At 33.3% G+C, this 20,154-nt stretch overlaps 2 protein-coding genes and 1 long non-coding RNA gene across 9 annotated transcripts; 2 read left to right on the forward strand and 1 right to left on the reverse strand.

Moving 5' to 3' along the window:
• The first annotated feature begins 120 nt into the window (after nt 1-120).
• LOC131671571 (ral GTPase-activating protein subunit beta) lies at nt 121-9,001 on the forward strand. Of its 2 annotated transcripts, XM_058948075.1 has the most exons (24): nt 121-451; nt 801-1,221; nt 1,461-1,487; nt 1,584-1,798; nt 1,872-2,055; nt 2,125-2,385; nt 2,854-3,024; nt 3,247-3,348; nt 3,425-3,565; nt 3,634-3,881; nt 3,959-4,189; nt 4,260-4,410; nt 4,484-4,594; nt 5,122-5,226; nt 5,752-5,892; nt 5,965-5,979; nt 6,091-6,251; nt 6,320-6,493; nt 6,558-6,967; nt 7,050-7,470; nt 7,568-7,880; nt 7,960-8,196; nt 8,502-8,751; nt 8,844-9,001. In XM_058948075.1, the coding sequence occupies exons 1-24, from the start codon at nt 416-418 to the stop codon at nt 8,959-8,961; spliced, it is 4,644 nt and encodes a 1,547-aa protein (XP_058804058.1). In that variant the 5' UTR covers nt 121-415; the 3' UTR covers nt 8,962-9,001. The 2 variants fall into 2 exon arrangements, with proteins under 2 accessions (XP_058804058.1, XP_058804059.1); XM_058948076.1 differs by lacking the exon at nt 5,965-5,979.
• Nucleotides 9,002-11,868: 2,867 nt separating this feature from the next.
• Nucleotides 11,869-14,174, reverse strand: LOC131671581 (uncharacterized). Its single transcript, XR_009302551.1, has 4 exons — nt 14,062-14,174; nt 13,051-13,076; nt 12,440-12,626; nt 11,869-12,040 (listed from the first exon to the last, which is right to left on the reverse strand). It is a non-coding gene; the product is annotated as an uncharacterized LOC131671581 (long non-coding RNA).
• A 27-nt stretch (nt 14,175-14,201) lies between these two features.
• On the forward strand, nt 14,202-20,102 carry LOC131671580 (odorant receptor 63a-like). Of its 6 annotated transcripts, XM_058948092.1 has the most exons (9): nt 14,510-14,683; nt 14,928-15,053; nt 15,125-15,242; nt 15,315-15,576; nt 15,750-15,875; nt 18,849-18,939; nt 19,226-19,362; nt 19,438-19,570; nt 19,651-20,102. In XM_058948092.1, the coding sequence occupies exons 1-9, from the start codon at nt 14,510-14,512 to the stop codon at nt 19,699-19,701; spliced, it is 1,218 nt and encodes a 405-aa protein (XP_058804075.1). In that variant the 3' UTR covers nt 19,702-20,102. The 6 variants fall into 6 exon arrangements, with proteins under 6 accessions (XP_058804074.1, XP_058804073.1, XP_058804076.1 ...); XM_058948091.1 differs by having other exon boundaries at nt 14,202-14,638; nt 15,125-15,576; XM_058948090.1 differs by having other exon boundaries at nt 14,204-14,683; nt 15,125-15,576.
• Nucleotides 20,103-20,154: the final 52 nt, after the last annotated feature.

Below are 20,154 nucleotides of genomic sequence, written 5' to 3' on the forward strand. Positions count from 1 at the left end.
ATAGATAAAAATCTCAGAATGACGGGTCACTAACCGACCGAAGGATAAAAAAGAATAGATAGCACTCGTGAGTAAAGAGCGAGATAGACATATGTTAAGTAGCAACAGTGCAATGGCATTTCGAAGCAGAAACTCATAGCGAGAGGAAAATGTTAGCTTCGGACAGCTCTCACGTTCTCAAGACTGAAGCATGTAGGTAGAAGAGAGCGCGAGCGAGAAAGAGAGTGAGAGAGAAAGAACGACTGTGTGCACTTGAGCGTTCAATTACACGGGAATGTGTACGTACAATGATGAGAGAATGTATCCAGGAGCATAATACATACAGTCGAGTTGGAGTATCAAAACGTCAGGACTTTAATTTCAAGGTCCGATAATGCTTCTGAAAGTTTAACTGTCATATCGCAGATGTTAATCTATGAATTTAGGCGTCTTCAATCGTGTCAATTCCAAGGTAATTAATTCATTGCTTTCGCTATGTACACTCACAGAATACTAATAAAGTCTCTCCTACTAGCACTTGTTTGTACCCCGAGGTTATCGTGCTGATGACGAGTTTGACGCCTACGCTTTAAACGCTTTATTTATGTTTTATAACGGATTCAGCTATGGTATTTTTTAGTGAAAATTTATTTCAATTAGTGAATCACTGATTACTTGCTGAATATAATTTGAAATTAAATCAAAGAATTGAATTTTCATCGTGTATTTTTCATAACTCGAATATTGAAATTTCGATTTTTATTTAAAAACAATATCTAAGTGTATTGAAATATTTACTAATATCAATTTTTCTTTTGTAGGACTTAGGAGATAATATGTACTCAGAGTGGGCGTCTCTGAGTATACTGATCCAACATGGATCAGAAGACAGCCAAAGTGTTCTTGAGAAATTTGCTCCTGGAGTCGGCAGAGAAGTCACACTATCCATTGTACGACAATTGGCTACAAATCTTGGTATTGCTCAAGCTGCAGAACCAAGTCCACTGAATACAGATAAAGAAATACAATGGTGTATGGAAGTTATCTGTTTTGGGCTGTCCTTGCCCCTAACTGAACATGACACTGTTCGGGACTGTGTTAATGTTTACTGTGAGTGGTTATCTGCTCTCTACACTTCACCGAAAATATCAGTGCCTAAACCTATAGCAGATGATCCAAATTATTATGCAAGAAAGATTATCTGTCACTTGCATAATCTCTTTGTACCAAGGAAAGGAGAAGGTAATTGGATACTATTATATATATATATATATATATGTTTGATTTTTTATGTATTAGTTATACCAGGTATTATGAGTAGAATTACACTACTTCACTCCATTTGTACTTGTAATCTTAATATATCTACTTTGTTGTATTCTCATAATGCCTACTATTCACGTGTCCTGGTTTTACACTATACAAATACTCCTTATAACGAGTCCTCATTTGTCTAAAACAAGTACTTCTTTTTTCCATAGTCTGGCCATTTTTATACCAGGATTTGGGTAACACATAACACTTACTTGCATGCAATAAGTAGTAATAGCAATAAATATATTGTTACTTTGAATTAAACCATTATTATTATTAATAAATTGTAGGAGATGATACAATAAATAAACAAGCAGTATTATGTCACAGAGTTTTGCGTACTTTGCAACAAATTGCAAGAAGCTCTGTGACACTAGAAAGAGAAACTTGGGAGAGCTTACTTTTATTTTTAATTGGTATTAATGATGCTCTTCTGGCTCCACCAGCAATAAGAGAGGATACAGGGGAGCAACTTTGTGAACGAGTATTAGGAGTACTGTTAGAGGTTTGATTTCAGGATATTTTTAAAGTTTTGATTATAAATTACTTTATTTACTCTAATTTTTTAATCAATATAGGTTTGGCTAGTAGCATGTGAACGTAATTTCCCATCACCACCACTATGGAGAACTTTAAGAGAAGCATGTCTTCGATGGCGTCATCGATTATCTTTAATAGAGCAATGGAACCGCGTTTGTTTGGCTCTCACAGCTCGCCTACTACATATAATGTATGGACCAATGTTTCCAGAGCTAAAAATTAGTAAGTAAACAGGAAGATTTACAAAGTAAAAGCTTAAGTAAATGAATAATATAAATTTTGTATTTTTAGGTGATGAAGATTCTCAATTAGTCCCTTCCACAATGTCAAACGAAGCAGTTGCTCAGTCATGGTACAGACTGCTGCGCACAATAGGTGATCCCGTCGATCTATGCCGTCCAGCTGTGATATCGCAGACACCAGCTTTTTTAAGATACGCTATTACCAGTCCCAACGTCGTCGATCCATGTCAACATCCTTGTTTACAACAGTTACCCTACATATTTCTTAAAGCAATAAAAGGCATTGCTGGCCAGGTCGATGCATTTTTAGGTATGATAAATTGAATCAATTTAAGTTAGCTATAAGTGGCACATCACACTAAAACTTTACATCATTGTACACTGTATAGAACTACTGCGACTCTGACTCTCTCTCAAAAAGCACGGGCATGTGGCTTTCTGCTTTCCGTATAATGCTTGCACAACTGAGCAGATTGCAACTGCATATATACATATTTTAATACTTAATAGCTAATATCAACGATTATTTGCTAAAAAAACATGTGTTCGTAGGAACCAAAAACAATTATTTAATACTGATATCTTTAAAAAACTTTAAAGTATAATTTCTCATAAACAAACATCGAAAAGTTATGATAATTTCTAGCGTTGTAAACAATTATTATATTATCATTATTCATAATAATCCATCTGTTAATACGATGAACACACTCGAGGAAATATCTGTGACGAAGGTGGTGGTATAGGCAGGGGTGAACAGTCTACAGAGTATTTGCAGGTATTACGCAGGCATGTTGCTGGGAGGATTGCTGTGTGACGAGTGGCGGTGGAATGACCGTTGAACGCAAAGAACAGCATCATCAGCAATCCAGCCATCCCTCACCGACACCTCCCACGCAGCGAAGGCTCGCCAAGAGTTTCAGCGTTACACCGTCCGCCGTCACTAAGGGTACAAGCCTGACTCAAAAGAAAATGAATGAACAGCTTACTTTTTTACACTTCATTTTCTATTTTTCATTTTTCTTTCTTTCTTCTTCTTTTGCACATTAGTCAAGTAGTCGTTTTTTATATTTTTTTAACTTATAATATTCATGTTTTTTGTGTGTTTACTTTGAGGTCGAAGTCGATTATGCGATCGGGAGATAAAATGATTGATTGTTGATTTTTTTAGGTATTCCCAAGGCATCATTGATTGGACTGACCACTAGTAGAGTTACGAGTAGTTCGTTGATGAGTACTAATTCGGGTCCTTCGTCTACTTCCAGTACAACTTGTAAGTTCAAATAGTGTTTAATATTTAATTAATAGTAGATCATTTCGTACATTCAAAACGATAATTGCTCCAACAGCTATAATATCGTTGAACCAGGATGTCAGACCTCCGTTAGCATCGGCTCGTCCAAAGTGCAATAGTATACTCCACTTGTTTGGAGAGTGGCTTTACGAAGCTGCTTTTATCGGTACAGATGGTTGGTCGCAAAACTTGCCACGTAAGAAGTAAAATATACAGCTCAAAATATTGTTTACTAATAGCTAAAGAGTCATTTTTAATTTACAGAACCAAGTAATGCTCCAAAACGTCCGTCATCGATACTTGTTGACGGTCCAAGCTCTTTGCAAGAAAGCCTTGGTGAAGTACCACCTTCATTAAGTATAGATCGATATGAATCTGGTCGAGCAGAGGCAATGGGCACTCTTTGCAGAATATTCTGTGCTAAAAAGACTGGAGAGGAGATTTTGCCTGCTTACTTAGCTAGATTTTATCAAGCTATGAATCAAGGCTTGAAGATAAATAGATTTTCTGAAGTAAATATGATTAATAGTTTGTATAATTTTACTTAATTGTTAATATTAAAAGTTTTTAATATAGATTTTTTGGTTAGGTAAAAGAGTGTGGAGAAACACTAGCTAGTATTTTATCTAATTCGGCTGATCTATTTCGTCTCGAACTTGATGGTGTACTAGTTCTTGTTCCCGTAGTGCTTGCTGCATTAGAGCTTGTATTACCAGAAAAAGATTTGAGGCTCAAATCTAGTTCTGTCTCAAAAGTAGAGTTACGTAGATCGTCTATTCATTTGTTGATATCTATGCTGTGTTTACCGCTACATTTTCAAGTAAGTCTAATTGATTGTAATTTTATGTATGGCAATGGAGTTCAATATATTATGTGACTTTGTCTTTCAGAATCTGCAAATTAAAGAAATACCAACGGGTAATTACATAAATCAAGAAAAAATACCGATTACCTTTGCTCAATTAAAACCAAAACTGATGAATTTGTTGATAAATGCACTACAAGTCGAAGTAGATCCTCAAAATACACACATGCTTTTAGGTAATTTTATTTTATTATATTATATTAAGAAAATTTGGTAATCTTTTCTAAATATAATCAAAACTCTGAATAGGTGGACTATTACTAAGTGTCCAAGATTCTGCAGCAGCTGAAGAGGCAGAACAAGTGACTCAACCTGACACCGCACTGCCTAATGAAACCACCACTAATTTACTATCATCCGGTAATTTTTATAGTAATAATGCTTACAACTTTTCCAATCATTTTATTTTGTTCGATACGCTTATTTTCACATTACCATGAATAGTAAGCTTGTTGCTGCATCATTCGTTTACATTTTGATGCATTACACATATGTAAGCTTGAGCATCAAGAGTTTTTTTTAATACAATACAAACATATAAAAATTTACATGCACACACACATAAATTTTATAAATTCATTAACGAATGGGTCAAACGCATACCCGATTCTATTCATAAATTGAATTAAAAATCTAAAACTTTTCAAAATAGAATCAAATTGTTTGTCAATTTTTTTCTTTATACAAATGATTCGTTTCATTGTGTAATGTGTCGATGAAAAATCAATAATCTGCTGTATACTAAAAGAACGAATGCGCAAATTGTGTAGTGTTGTGTTCGGTTTGGTGTCTGATTTTTCTGTTTTGTTTTGTTTTTTATTGTTTCCTCTTCATTTTGCATATATCTTCATTCTGCTATTGGTCTACGTATACAAATTACTCGGTAGTTTGCACCAGTGACACAACCAGCCAGATAAGCATATCCAGCGATCTGCGCTCTCTAGGCGATGCATCTGATATTGCTATGCTACAAGAAGAAAGCGTTTCTTTCGGTAAATATTTTTGCAAAAGATTTATTTATTTGTTTTTTTTTTTTTAATTAATTACAGCTGTATAAAACTCCTTTGCTTTTTCATCTCTCACGCTGACTTACGCTGATTTATGAAAACTACACTGTTTGTTTACTCATGCTTACGATTGCCTTTGCCTTGATGATAATTCATAATTTATACGAACAATGATTTAATATATATTATACAGTTTATATTGCTTTAATACTGTTACAGTTTTCAACGACAAACTTTCTGTAACTTATTTATATGTAATTTGAAGGAATGCCTTTAAACACGTTTTAACGTTACTTACTTACTTTTTCAGTTGATGGATAAAAGCTTACTAAAATTGTTTCTGAATTTTTTATATTAAAATCTTGAATAATAAATAATTATAATAAAAAACGCAGTTAATATAGTAAAGTAAACTAAACTTGATTGATACATTAAAATTCAAATAAGATTAATGTTATCTTCCCTATGACTTAACTTTTTAATACGAAATCAAAATCTTATGATAAACAGATTCAGCGCATGCACTGTTTGTACGAGCAACATATTTGGTATGTCATCGTTTGATATCATCTTGGAAAACTGATCTGAATATCTCGTTGGCCGCCCTCGAACTGCTGTCTGGATTAGCGAGAACACGTATCCGAGAAACAGGTATGTCTATTATAAATCTGAAATAAGTTGATGATAAGTACGAGTAAATTTCAATAATATGTTGACAAGCAGCAAGGAAATTCACAGGTTTGGAATTTAAAAAAATTTTCAACTAACGATTTTTTATTTTACTTACAATTAATGAATTCTCATATTTGAGTTCGGATAATAATTGTGACAAAGGTAATTCTATTTCAGATGCTCTGGAATGTAAGCGAGCAGTTAAGTGGCTATGTGACTACATAACGTATCAATGTTGGCGACCACCCCCAGCTCACTCCAAAGACCTACATTCGTCAATTGTCGCTGCTTTTTCATGTTTGACCACTTGGCTTACCACACATCCACAGCTTTTACAGGTTAAATCTACTAGACATGTAATATGGACAATAAGAGCTTGCTTTACGCTAAAGGTTAACATTTGTAGGATAAGGAGTGTCTGACCACAGTATTAGAGGTCGTAGAATTAGGAGTATCGGGTTCGAAATCAGTGGGAAAACCCGGAGAACCAATTAAGATGAAAGACGAGAAGGAACTGAAACCTGCTTCGATGCGCGTCAGAGATGCTGCTGATGCATTACTTACGATCATTTTGGAGCAGGTACGTTTACCAAATATTTCAGCAAAGATTCTTTTTCAAACAGCGTGTTTTTATTTTATTGCAGGTCGGCTACTTCCCAAGTGTATGCGGTGCTGAATCTCTTTCTTCGCTTCTCGACGAAGTTTCTCTTTTACGCCATTGTAATAGTTGGCCAGGCGGTCAAGTACCATTGCAGACAGCGGTTGAGCGATTTCGTTACTTTGTAGCCGATAATGTAACGATGCTCGCGTTATTAGAAGAGCCACTAGGTAATGATCAAGATCCTCAACCAACCGTGACTGTCCTCATTCGTGGACCGTTTGGTCGACACGCTTGGACTATGCAACTGAGACATTTACCTCGACATCGGTCGGTCGTTAGAAGCTCGAATACAAATCCAGGTCGACCGCTGCCGTTGCAAGAGACTCAACAGCCTGTCGACTATAAGCCAAGATTCTTTCCGGATAACGTGGACAAAATTCCACATTGCAAAGTGTGAGTTTTGATGGAATTTGGTATAAAATATTTTATGGAAATTAAATGCGGCACAAAAAAAATTCATATTTTGTTTTAACAGCGATGAGTCGATACCGAGCTTGGAGGCAGTGATGAATGAAAATGACTCAATCAAGAACGAACATCAGATTCTGCATCAATTGCTCGACTACGCAATTGATAGTGAGGCAAAGTATAACGAAGAAAATGCAAATCTCGTGTCTGCCGAGAAAGTGAACGAATGTTCGCCTCCCAAAATATGCCACGAGTTCCAAACAGCGCGACTTTTTCTTAGCCACTTTGGCTTCTTGAATCTCGAGTCAGACACGCAGAATCAATTAAATACCGGTGCTGGTGGACTCACTGCTTTAGATCCTACAATAGCTGGTTTCGCCACAGATCTCGAAGGTCTTGATCACATTAGTGCAAGAACTTGTGACACCGTGCACGTATTCTACGTAAAGTCTGGCCAAACTATCCCAGAAACTATACTTTCAAACGTTGTAAGATTATTAATAAATTTAGTAAAGAGTATAATTGTTATAAATTGAATGTTACAAATATTGAAAATGTAATGAATAAACATTTTTATATCCTCAGCTACACGAAAGCAACGTATCGCCAAATTTCCTCGAATTTTTGAACTCACTGGGCTGGCCAGTGTCAGTAGCTACACATGCTGGTTGGACAGGACATGTCCAGACTTCCTGGCATTCTTGTAGTGCTGCTATTCCAACAAATGTACCTTCGAACGAGGAAAGTGAACACGGTGGCGCTCTTTATAATGGTACCACACACGTGCTCTATTGGGCGGATGTTAGTTCAGAAATTGCCTTTGTCGTGCCAACCCTTTCGGCCTATGTACAATCTGAACCAAACTCTGCTGACAGTAATTTGAATGATTCTAACAATGGTTCGTTTCACCGATTTATTCAATATTAATATGTAGAATTGAATCATTCGTCTATAAATTTCCTGTTCTCTTGTAACAGTATGGTTCGACAGATGTAGTACTAGCAGTGCTCATGCTTTTTCCAACTCTCCATCAGGACAAACTCGCGCGATGTCACTCGATCTTGAAAAACAGAGTGCCAATCTAGCTTCATCGTCACAATCTGAGCCTATCAGACCTCGAAGGACTACCAAGCACTCGCTTCCTGCACAGACTGACACTAAAATAATGGTTGTCTGGCTTGAGAGTCTCGAAGATTGTGCACAATTTCCTATTGGTAATTACATGTTACATAAACTTCCGTTATACATTGGAGACCTGTTTTCTAACATAAGCGATGATAAATACTTGATCATACACTATTATGTCAATTATTTTTGTTGAATTCTCAGCAACAGTTTTTTTTAAATAATTTAAATGTATTTTTAAATATAATTTTTAATTTAATTTAATTTAAATATAATTCATTTTTAAATAAAATATATCTATAAATCTATTATAACTATTGATATAAAAAAGTTTATTTTCTATTATAGTGAGATTTAATTTTTATGTTTTGTTATTAACTATCTTTATTTGTAGCTGGACTATTGACACATACGCATACAGGACTGGATCAGTCACGCACAGTACAAGCATGCGACGTGCATGTAATATACTTGCAAGCCTTAGCCAATGGTTTAATGCGAGTCAAAATGCATGGGCCAACTTCACGAATGAATCTCGCGACACCGTTGATCGATGGTATGATTGTATCAAGGAGAGCATTAGGCTCATTAGTACGACAAACTGCATTGAATATTGGCCGTAGAAAACGATTAGACAATGATAGGTAAGATACAGAATAAAGTAAAATTATTTTATAAAAATCCTTTATTTTTAACCTAGTAGAATATTTATTTAATGGTGCCACCTTTTTTGTAGCTATCATCCACCTCACGTAAGAAGACGCTTAAAAATCCAAGAAATGGTGCAAAAGTACAAGAGGGATATGCAACAACCAGAATTATTAACTCTTCTATTTAATAGCACTCAAATGTAAATAATTCTGTACATTTACTGTATTATGAATTTGTAGAGGAAATGTGATATATACTACTTTATTAATAAACATTTATTGTTATCTTTAAAACCCTTAATTTTTCATTCCGTTTCCAATCAAATTAATGCATTTTACTCCCTTTTTAACATATATTAAGAACTAAAGATTTTGGTCATTTGACTAAACTCAACCTTTACACAAATATTTAGTTATGTATGCTACAAACTTTAATTTATAATTTATAGTTAAATAGAACGAAATTACTTTTCCACCTATAAGTAGATTTTTACATCGATTTTTTTACGATATGCATATGTATTGTTCAAAAAATACATAATAAAAGCAATACTGGTCTGATATGAATAAACGTGAAATGTTGATATCTTCCATCTGGTATGATTACAGGAAGAAAGGTCATCGCTGAGTTTCATTTACATCAATATTTTATCATATACTTTTATATTATTAGTACTTACTTGGAAGTGCCTGGTCGCACCTAAAAATTAATTTAAACATACCACACTACGTTTAAGCACAACTTTCATGACAAAATTATTTCACGTTTATAAAAAAATTGCGACCAATGCTGATATTTAGAAAACTACATTTATTTTTAAATTCATGTTCTATTGAGTTTTTTGACATTATTGCTTCGTAATGAGTGATAAAAAATATAATCTTCAGAAGGAATGCTGTTATACAGAACAATAAAGAAAAAGCGATATGCTGAAATTCACAGAACGGCAACAAATTTATTTATTTACCTGTTTGTAAGTACTTAGTAAGCGTAAAAATATATGGATATTTAAAAATTTTCTAGAGTTTATCTTAGCAGAGTTATTTACCATTTATTTTTATACTTTAGGTCTGAAGTCATGAGAACATGTCTAATTATTTAAGGCGCGTAAATACTAAGCAATACCTGACTCACTCTACGCGATATATTAAATGTTGATGGTTCTAAAATACTTGTGTTTTTAATAAATAGTTTTCTAGGCAGAAACAACCGTAAAATTATCTCAATTACTCTTTAATTTTTAAAAAATGATTTGTTAAAACTAATCTTTTAAGCTAGAATATAAAAATAAGCTATTTCTTAAAAATAATGTTAAATATTTATGTCATATGATATTATATTTTACACAAATTGTTATTTTCCGTAAGCGTTCAATCAGATAATAGTTTGAAAAGAACAAAAAACACGAAAGGTCTAAAGTATAAAAATGAAGAACATATAACACTGCAGAGTATTAAATATAGTCTGGAAAATTCTGGAAAATTATCATACGATTTTATATTTCCACTACCACTATGTTCATTTTTTATATAGAACAACCTTTTCTGTGGAATATATATTTTTGTATTACTATTACGATGTTTCGTTGCTGAGATATATAACGTTTAAAAAAATATTATAATTTATTTAATTACTAATAACATTTAAAAAAATTGATATGATCTGAAAATTTGTAAAAAATGTTAATATTTGTGTTACTAATAAATGTACCTAGTTTGAACAAAATCGGTCATTATAAAGAAATTTGTTATAAGAGTTAGCCTCGATTAAAAAATATTGGTTCCGGTGGTTCGGGTACCACCTTCAACTGTACAATCATGACGCCTATAAAACTTTTCCTCTCTGATCAATCTAAAAGTGGTAGGGGAGGTAAGTCTACTTGCTAATGACTATAGGGAACCAAGTCTATCTGAATATCCAGGCATCTATAGTGTATCCCTGAGGTGTTTTGCATTAACATAGTTTTTTAAGTAATAATAATGACAATTGTTGAATACATAAAAAGTAAGATACGGCTACAAAGAATAAGGCTCAAGTGGTTACCAGCTATTGAGTTATTGTTGTTGAATATATAGATAAAAGCGCAGGTAGGTATACCTAAGAATGGTCAACCGACTGCCGGCTATTTAAGCTAATTATAAGGCTATTTAGGCGTGAAAGAACAGTTCTAGTAGAAGGTGTGAATAGATGGAAGGGCAGATACGACCGAGAAAAGTCAAGTGACTACTGGCTAATTAGGCTAATCATAGGTTACTTAGGTGTGAAAGAAAGGTCCTAGTAGAAGGTATGAATAGATGAAAGATAGGTACGGCCGAAATGGTCAAGCGACTGCCGGTTATTTAGACTAATTATGAGACTATTTAAATGTCAAAGAAATGTTTTACTAGAAGATACGTTCGGCCGCCGTCGATCTCTCCCTTTCTTCCGCTACTTTTCACTTGATTGGTTAAGTGTTTAATTCGGGTCTTAGACCGACGCCTCCTGGAAGCATATTGGCGAAATATCGCGCTCTGCCCAAGGACATTTCTGTTTCATGGAAGAAGCCATAGGCTTAAATAAACCAAATTTTCCCATATTCGTCCAGTTTTCAGCTATGCTTTGAACTTTCTAAAGCAATATTAAATTCTTGCTACAAAAAGAGAAGTTACATAAATTATGGAATAAGAATCCGCGTAATATAACAAAAAGACAACATTAAAAAAATTATATCAAAATTTGTCCAAAAAAAATCCAAAAAATCTACAAATTTTGAAAAAAGATATTGAATAGATAACAACATTATTAGGTTATTACAATACTTAACTTAATTATATTATAACATTCATTGTGTATGATGTATTGTTATGCTACCCTTGCAAAAATTTCCATTCTCTTGTTCTTGCTGACGCTGTTGAGCTGCTAATTCATTAGATAAGCGCTGGCTTTCCATTCGTAAAGTAGCGAGCCGCTGTGCAGTATAATTCTTATGAGATAAAACCATGGTGAATATACGGATTAATTATTAAGTAAACACTGTTATCGGTGTTTTCTTATCGGAGCCACCATTGTAGGAAATAATAAATTCCAACAAATACAAATAAAAGTATTTTTATTCAGAGGTTACACACACTTCGCTTATGCCTATACGCTTTTTTATCGAATGTACATAAAGAAATTGAATAGCTACAACGATACAGAGAACATATGCGCCGCCACAGGACACTGTTACCCCTGCGTTGAAGATTACATCTGTAGAGTCGTCGGATCCTATTTCAACGGTATTGTTCCACAATGATTAATCATCTGAGAGCATCGGCAATTATTAGAATAAGAAACAAAAAACATTAGCAAAGGCTTGTTAAAGTTTCTGCAAATCGAGCGCATTTCCTGAGCGAAGAGTTGAATATGCACTTTAGAGTGACTTGGAAGTTATATTAACAAGGTCGAGAATCGTTAACTCTAGGATTATCATGTAGTTAAATTAGAAGATCGTTCGCGCTAAATCGTAGAGCAGAAATTGTACTTATAATGATCGGAAAAATATCGCGGATTTATCGAATGACTAGGAGGGAGAGTCGACCGCTTTGTCCCATGTCTGCTCGGCGAATTCGTCAGCATGAATATCAGCAGACACTGTCTTGGACGCTGACATCGCAATAAATTTAAGTGCTTTACTTTTCGAATGAATTAAAAATGACTCACCCCGTTACTGACTCGACTTGGTGCTTTCTCCAGGAGTCTTCTCGTCTCGTCGCTGCGGCACGGAAGACAAAAGCATTTGTCGAATTTTCCCTTTTCCACGAGTCATTCCATGTCAAGGGCCGTAAGAATAGCTATCACGGGTCCCGTTTGCGTTGCTTTTACACGCATTTTTCCAATCACACGTTGTCTCAATTTAAAAAAAAATTTTTTTTTCCTTGAATAGTAGTTCGTAACAAAAACATCATCTTAGAATGAATAGTAAAATATTAAAAAATAAAACACTCCTTATTAACTTTAGGATAATCATGCAGTTAAAATAGAAAATATGATTGTTAATTATGTGAACTAGTGCTTCTTCGATAATGATATATTTGACATTTCAATAATTTATAAAGAAGATTCAGATTAGGAATATTTGAGTCGATATGATTTACAAATTGCCATCGATAATATTTATAAATATTTTTTAAACTTTTTTATAAACATATGAAATGTTGTTTTACAATACAACTGTATTTTTATTACATAAAAATAAAAGTATTAGACCGTGTTTTTGGAAAGGGCAAAAAATAACCTTAGTTAAAATATAAAAGAGTTACCTGTATATTTACCTGGTTTTTATGTACTATAGTTGAAACTGAAATTTATGCATCAAATAAAAATTTTTAATGAAAATTAGATCATATTCGTAGATCAATTGAAACATTATTCTTTACTGTTTTGAAGTACTTTGTTTATTTGTTGATATATGCATGAAATAATTTGCAATTTCATAAAAAAATAATTATTTAATATTGTTATTTTAATTATCTATAAAAATTTTACAAACATTTTTATAACTGACACGTGTATTTTATTGATTTTTTATTTCATAAAATATTGCAATACGTTTTTTCTGTATCCATTACATCGGTTACATAATGATCTTATTTAAGAACAATTTATGTTTGTAAAATTAAATAACCGAATAACATTATGTTAATTACTTTAACATACATGAGGCACATTGAAGTTATTTTATTTATTTCGTGTATAGCCTTGATAAAATGATGATTAAACTTTATGTTAAAATTAATTAAATGAGAACTATAATAAAATGCTTCGCAGTGTTGATTTTTTTCAGATCTATGTATCTAAAAACGAAAAAAAAAATTTCGGAAAGTATAATATTTACATAACTCTGTCAAGAATTTACCACTAAGAAGCTAAAAAAAATGTTTATCGTGTATTTCAACAGTGAGTATAATTTATCGTTCACTATCCCCGGATATGAAAATCTATTTTGTTCAGTAATTCGTTCGGTGTGAGACTAATCGTCGGCTCGATCTGCCGTGGAGAAATGTATTACCCTGTCGATCGGTCGATTGTGACCGCGCATCCGTAAAAGTGCGCGAATGTCGGGATACAAGGCACATCGTCGATCACGGAAGTTCAATTTCGAGCGAGAAGAGGTCGTAGTTATCAAGTTTTCGGATAAACGAGAAAACAATCGGTTAGCCAGTAGATTCCCCGCGGTATGCAAATGCGTTGCTTTATTATGCTTGGTACGCGACGCTGAATACAACGCGCACAGTGACACGCTAATTATGCCGAAGGCACGCGGAGCAAAATAAATAACTTACGTCGCTGAAAATTGACGTGCTGCTGCAGCCAGCTGGCTCAACTCGAATTCTCTGCTGAACTCGCTACTGTACTGATTGGCTACTAACGTCGCAGTCTCCGAGCTGCTCTCAAGAACGCTGGTTGGCCTAAGGACACCCGTCGTTTCTTTTCCGCATTGCTGGTCACTCCCGAGCTTTCGTTCGTGCACAGCACACACTGCACTCGTTGCAATCGATATTCAAAGCAGCTAATAATTAATATTCATTTCTGTCGCCTATATATGTCCGAGGGATATAGAAATAGCAGTAAGCAACGAAATTACACATAATGAAAGATTCCATCGTTCTTTTCCATTCATTTCATTTTCCCATGTTTGATCTTACTTTTTATTTGCGATCTTCTATTCGCCGCAGCTAAACTTAACACTTACGCGCATATAATAGTTGTGATGAAGTAAATTACGAAAATATGTTGAAAATGTACGCTAGTGTATCTACTGACGAATTTTTTAACGATCGTCTTTTTCGCCTTAACAAAACGTTTCTCAAAGTTTATGGTCGCTGGCCTTATCAAAGCTTAAAAATTCGGACGTCGATTGTAGGTATCATGTGGATTGCTATATTGACTGTCGTTATTCCAGAGGTTTTTATTTATTATAATTTTTCATTTGCACATCCAATATGAATGTTGATTATTAACGTATACGTTTCTGTAGAAAAGATTCAAGTAATCGTAACAGTTAAAATTGCCATCTTTCTTCCTATTTTAGATAGTACACTTTTTTACAAGTAGCAGAGCACAAATATATACGATTGACTGTTATAAAAATGTCTATTTTTATACAATGCTAAAAATAGAATAATCTTTTCTATTTCTTCAATTCAAGGTAATATATTTTAAAGAAGTGATAGATGCAAAAAATTGGAATAAAGTTGTTGATTGCTTGACAGCTTTAATTGCAACATATGGATCATTTATTTTTATTGCGAACAGCATAGTTCAATTCGATAAGGTATTCAATAATTATAAATGAGTTATTGAATTGTATGTGGCGATTAAATTAAGACAGCTTAACATTCTAAGATGACGCAAACGCTTGAAGAGATGCACAGGAATTGGAGAAATGTGGGAGACGATAAGGAAGTAGCGATTTTAAGGAAACACGCGAAAACAGGAAAAATGTTGATTTTGGTGTATTTATGTAAAACATTTATAATAATACGATTAGCTCAAAATATTAACGTTGCAATCGATTATTCAACATACATTTCAGATCTATGTACAGGGACGATTACTTTCTTTTGTACCATACCATTCTTTCCTTTTTTTATGGATATTATTAGTCCTTTGAACGAATCTCGTCCTGTAACTAACTTACTCCAAGTGCAGTATTATGTAGATGAAGAGCAGTATTATATTCCAATTTACCTACATGGTCTACAAGCTGCTCTTGCAGTTGTCTATACATTCATAACGTTTGATTCATATTTCATCATGCTCGTAGAGCATGCTTGCGGCATGTTTTCTGTACTAGGGTAAGAATGTTATTTAATTTACTTAGTATTAATAAGGTTTCGTTTGTGTAGTTATCGATGTTTTTATGTTTGTATAAGTGTTTTACAAAGAAAGTGTAACAAAATACAATAAAATAATAATTCTTTTAATTATCTATCATAATTTATTTCACATTTTATTTATATTATTATAGTTACAAAGTTCAAAGCATAAGCAGACTAAACTATGAAACAATAATATTGAATTCGTGGCGCCAACATGAGCAGTTTATATCAGCTAAACTTGGTGAAACCATACGGTTTCATTGGGATTGTCTTAGGTAATTTATTTATAATCTCATTCAGCATATTTATTATTCTCAATTTCACATTTTCATTAGAACACAAATGAATACACTATATAAGATAAAACTAGTCTTCCCATCAAATTCCCATCCCATCATAAAAGACTTAGTCTGATAATTTATTGACATATACGCTTATTTTAATATTTGTCGACGTAATGTTATACTTGTCATTTTTTTCAAATTGTCCAAAAAAAACTCTAAGACATGGACTAAGTTTTTTGTCGCTACAGCTTATTACGTGAACGTCTTTGGTGCATCCATTTTGGTATGACTACGAATAATGATTGATAAATCTGTTATATAATATATATTAGAGCATAATGCACTTTCTTGAAGTTTCAAGAAAATAAAGTGTATGCGGATTACTTGTATGTGAGCAGCTTGATATGCTCATATAGATACTGAACCCACGATACCCATGATCTTTCTCATTATTTGCGTTTGCCGCACAGGTCTTGAATTACAAGGTTTAAACAAAATAGATACAAAGATAAATTTTAAAATAGATAAATCTCAAGCACAATTAAATTAAAAGTGACGTAAATTGTAGGCAGAGTGTATGGATTGTATAAATAAACTAAGATTTAAGCAAATAAATACATTTATTTTTATTACAATAGGTATAAAAAATCTTCTCAAAATGAGAAGAAAAGAGCCAAAAAAAACACAAATATAATAGATACATCGTTTAAACTTAAAAATTACTTGACATTGCTTAAACTTAAAAAACGCCAGCCACGTACAAGTGTCGGTAAGGCACATTCGCACACGCGTAAAGTAGTTGAGATGCGGGAGTCAAAGAGACCCGAGCAACTAGGCGGTAGCGTCTAACTTAAAGTTGGCGGGAGGCTGAGGGTTTCTCGAGCCGGACTGACTGGTTGTTTTCAGGAGAAGCGTCGGAAAGCCGGGAAAAATAACAAAGATGTTCTCTCCTCTATGACCAAAGACCCGCAGGAAACTGCGTCATATCACTCCCTCTCTCTCTCTCTCGACGAGGCTTGCTCCTTAACCACAAAGCTCAGCTGTAGATCGGGAAAGCAATACGCAAAGGTTATACTCCTATGCCCACTTTTACCAACTACTTCGAAATTCTAGTTTCGGTGGACAGGACTGCTTTTGCGCCTGGCTGCTCCGCCACCGACGACAAACCTCCTCTAGACCTATGGTACCTTAAGACTTAAAACTTTCTCGTCTACAAATAGTCCTTACTTTTAAATGTTAGTCTTTATCTTAGTTCTTAAGTTAATCAGTAACTTAAATTTTTTATCTTTCCTAGATCCACTTTCCTCTTATTAGTCTCGCTACGATATTTTTGTGATTTGTTTTTTTATTTGTTTTTATACTAATGTTGATCATTTCTTTATTTGTTGTTTTAGTATTTTTACTTAATCTTTTTTATAATTAACATTTGTTATTGCGTTACATTATATTAGTTCTATATTATATTATATTAGTTACATACGTTACATTATATTAGTTACATTATAGTATGTTGTCTTTTATCTTGTTTTTATGTATCTTTTTCACAGCGTTTTCTTATATTTTTATCACACTTATACTCATTTCATCTTTCATCTTTTATCCTATACAATTATATCTTATGTTGCTTCGCACTTTTTACTTTTTTACTATTTTACTTTTTACTCGTGTTTATTTTATTTTATTGTTTTTCAATTTATATTTTACTCATGTTTCATGAATTTTATTTTATAATTCCATTGATGTATCAAAGCTGCCGGACAGGATTCTATCTCATTGGCGAAATAAAGAACTATCTATCTATTTCTCCTAATCGTTGACTGGACTCCCGCAAAAGGGTTCCATAGAGGAGAGGACAATTTTGCCATTTTCCCCGCCTTTTGGTTGCTTCTCCTGAAAACAAACGACACCCTCGGAGGCAGTCAATCTGGCTCGAGAATTCGCAGTGTCATTCTCAACCTTTCAGTTAGATGCTACCGCCTAGTTGATCGTACCGCTTGGACTTCCGCATCTGAATTACTTTGCTTGCGTGCGTATGTGCCCTGCCGATGCCTGTGCGAGGTTAGTGTCAGACTCACTTGCTACGCTAACAGGAGTAGCGGTATTTTCCTCTGGGATGCTGCCAAATACCCGCTACCCTCAGATCGGCAACTCGGTGATAACGCAGTGAGGGCTGTCGCCGTCTCCGAGGCATCGGATTTGTTTGCAGTAGTTTCTGTCGTTCGACCTGCCACTGTGTGCGTGCGTCTACGTCACCACGCGAATGTCCATTCTCCCGCGATCATTGTAAAGTCTAGACGTGCCTCTAAACTTTCTTACGCTATTTTTAAGTTTAAACGCTGTGTCAATAATATTTGTGTTTTTTTTTTTGGCTTTTCCTCCTCACTTTGAGGAGATTTTTTATGCCTATTGTATTTATTTGCTCCGAATGAAACATTTGTTTTTTATTTGTACAATCCGCATACTCTACCTATAATTTACCTTACCTTTAATTTAACTGTGCTAGAGACTTATCTATTTTTTAATTTATTATTAATATTAATTTATTTGTGTCTATTTTCTTTGAACCTTGTAATTCAAGACACACATCTAACATTTGGACGTACCTGGTAAATGGTGGATAATGGCATTTCAAAATATTTTTTGAGAAACGTCATAAGTTTTACAAGTGATGTGGAAAAAAATGGTATAATATAATATAATAAACCCTTCTCCCCTGAACCATTTAACTTGTTTACGTATGTCAGCATATCGTCAAAAGCTCAAATTACTATTCTGTTTTTGTACAGCTTGATTATTATTATTATTATTATTATTATTATTATTATTATTATTATTATTATTATTATTATTATTATTATTATATTATTTTCATACTAATCAAAAAATTGTCATTTTCGTTGTTTAATTTCAGCTTCTTTTAAGATTCAATTACTTGCTATAATTAATCATTTTATATTCTACTAGGTTTATCAGCTTAATTGAAGATTCTTTAACCATTGCGTGGCTATTGCAGCTGTTTTTGAATATGATCATTATCAGCGTTTGTGGAGTACAAGTAATCTATCTACATTGATTCTATGCTAGATTATCCAATTGTAGTATAAATGTTGTATTGATATCAGCTTCAAGTTTAATGATTTATAAATTTAACGATCAATGCTAACTTATAAAAATAGTTTTGGATAATCACCAAATGACATTTGTTACGTATTGCATTCAGGAAAGAATAAATTTTTCATTGCATTCTTAATCTTTAACAATCAACAATTTTCTTTTATAATTCTAGTACAATATATACGATACATTTTCAAACTTACGTACAATGAGATACTTGTTTGCAGACAATTACACGCACTAATGAGCCCGTGCATATGCTACAATTTTTCATGAATACAACGTCTACAGTATTTCGGTTATTCTACATTTGTTGGTCAGGACAAAAAATATCAAATCATAGTAATCAGTTTTACAGTATTTTGTAAGTAAGTTCCACAAATGCATTCGAAATAAAGTAACCAATATCAATATAGTTTTGATACAATCTTTTATTTAGAAATAATATTCCATGGTATGATTTTCCCCAAAAGTCGAAAAAGTTGCTGTTGCTTATGATGTTACGAAGTTCGTCGCCATGTTACATTACTGCTGGTAAAATGTTGTATTTAAATTTTGATACTTATTGTACGGTGCGTATGTAAAAAAAACCAATCAATCAGTGAAATTAGACCCTCTGTGCAAATTAAACATTAAAAAACTTATTTTCCAGCTCATGAAAACGTCAATGTCTTATTTAACTATGATTTTATCAACTCAATAATTTAAAATTGGAAAATGTTCATTTTATAAAGAAGTGAACCATACGAAGAAGAAAAAAATCATCCATTTATGGATTTTCTATTCTTTATTACTCGTCAGAAATATTTTGTAGTTACTGAATAATAATCTATTTTATGAGCATTTCATTTTGTCAGCATATCATTTTACAATTTATTCAAGAACACAGATCTATATTTCACCATAATATCTAATAGCCAACTACGATATTTTAAAAATATGAAACTATCTTTGATAGTAAAATTGGGTTATGGTTTGGCGAAAAAATACAAGAAGAATCAGTAAAAATAACAAAATAACACTATTTTGCATCAATCCGTAATGACTTGAAACTATACTCTCATTCTGAAAAAGATTTTTAATTTTCGTCATTTATTAAAATAATTTTGATAAAATTTGTGGAGTGTACAGTATTTTATGAATAATTTCGAATAAA

Source organism: Phymastichus coffea, unplaced genomic scaffold (genome assembly GCF_024137745.1).
Source record: "Phymastichus coffea isolate CEN01 unplaced genomic scaffold, Cenicafe_Pcof_1.1 PCOF00129, whole genome shotgun sequence".
Lineage (NCBI taxonomy): Eukaryota > Metazoa > Arthropoda > Insecta > Hymenoptera > Eulophidae > Phymastichus > Phymastichus coffea.

Coding starts and splice junctions, on each gene's coding strand:
- LOC131671571 (XM_058948075.1), top strand. CDS start 416: ATGAATTTAGGCGTCTTCAATCGTGTCAATTCCAAG. Junction 452..800: donor TCAATCGTGTCAATTCCAAG/GTAATTAATTCA, acceptor TTTCTTTTGTAG/GACTTAGGAGATAATATGTA. Junction 3,349..3,424: donor GTCTACTTCCAGTACAACTT/GTAAGTTCAAAT, acceptor TTGCTCCAACAG/CTATAATATCGTTGAACCAG.
- LOC131671580 (XM_058948090.1), top strand. CDS start 14,510: ATGTTGAAAATGTACGCTAGTGTATCTACTGACGAATTTTTTAACGAT. Junction 15,054..15,124: donor GCATAGTTCAATTCGATAAG/GTATTCAATAAT, acceptor TAACATTCTAAG/ATGACGCAAACGCTTGAAGA. Junction 19,571..19,650: donor ATTTTGATACTTATTGTACG/GTGCGTATGTAA, acceptor CTTATTTTCCAG/CTCATGAAAACGTCAATGTC.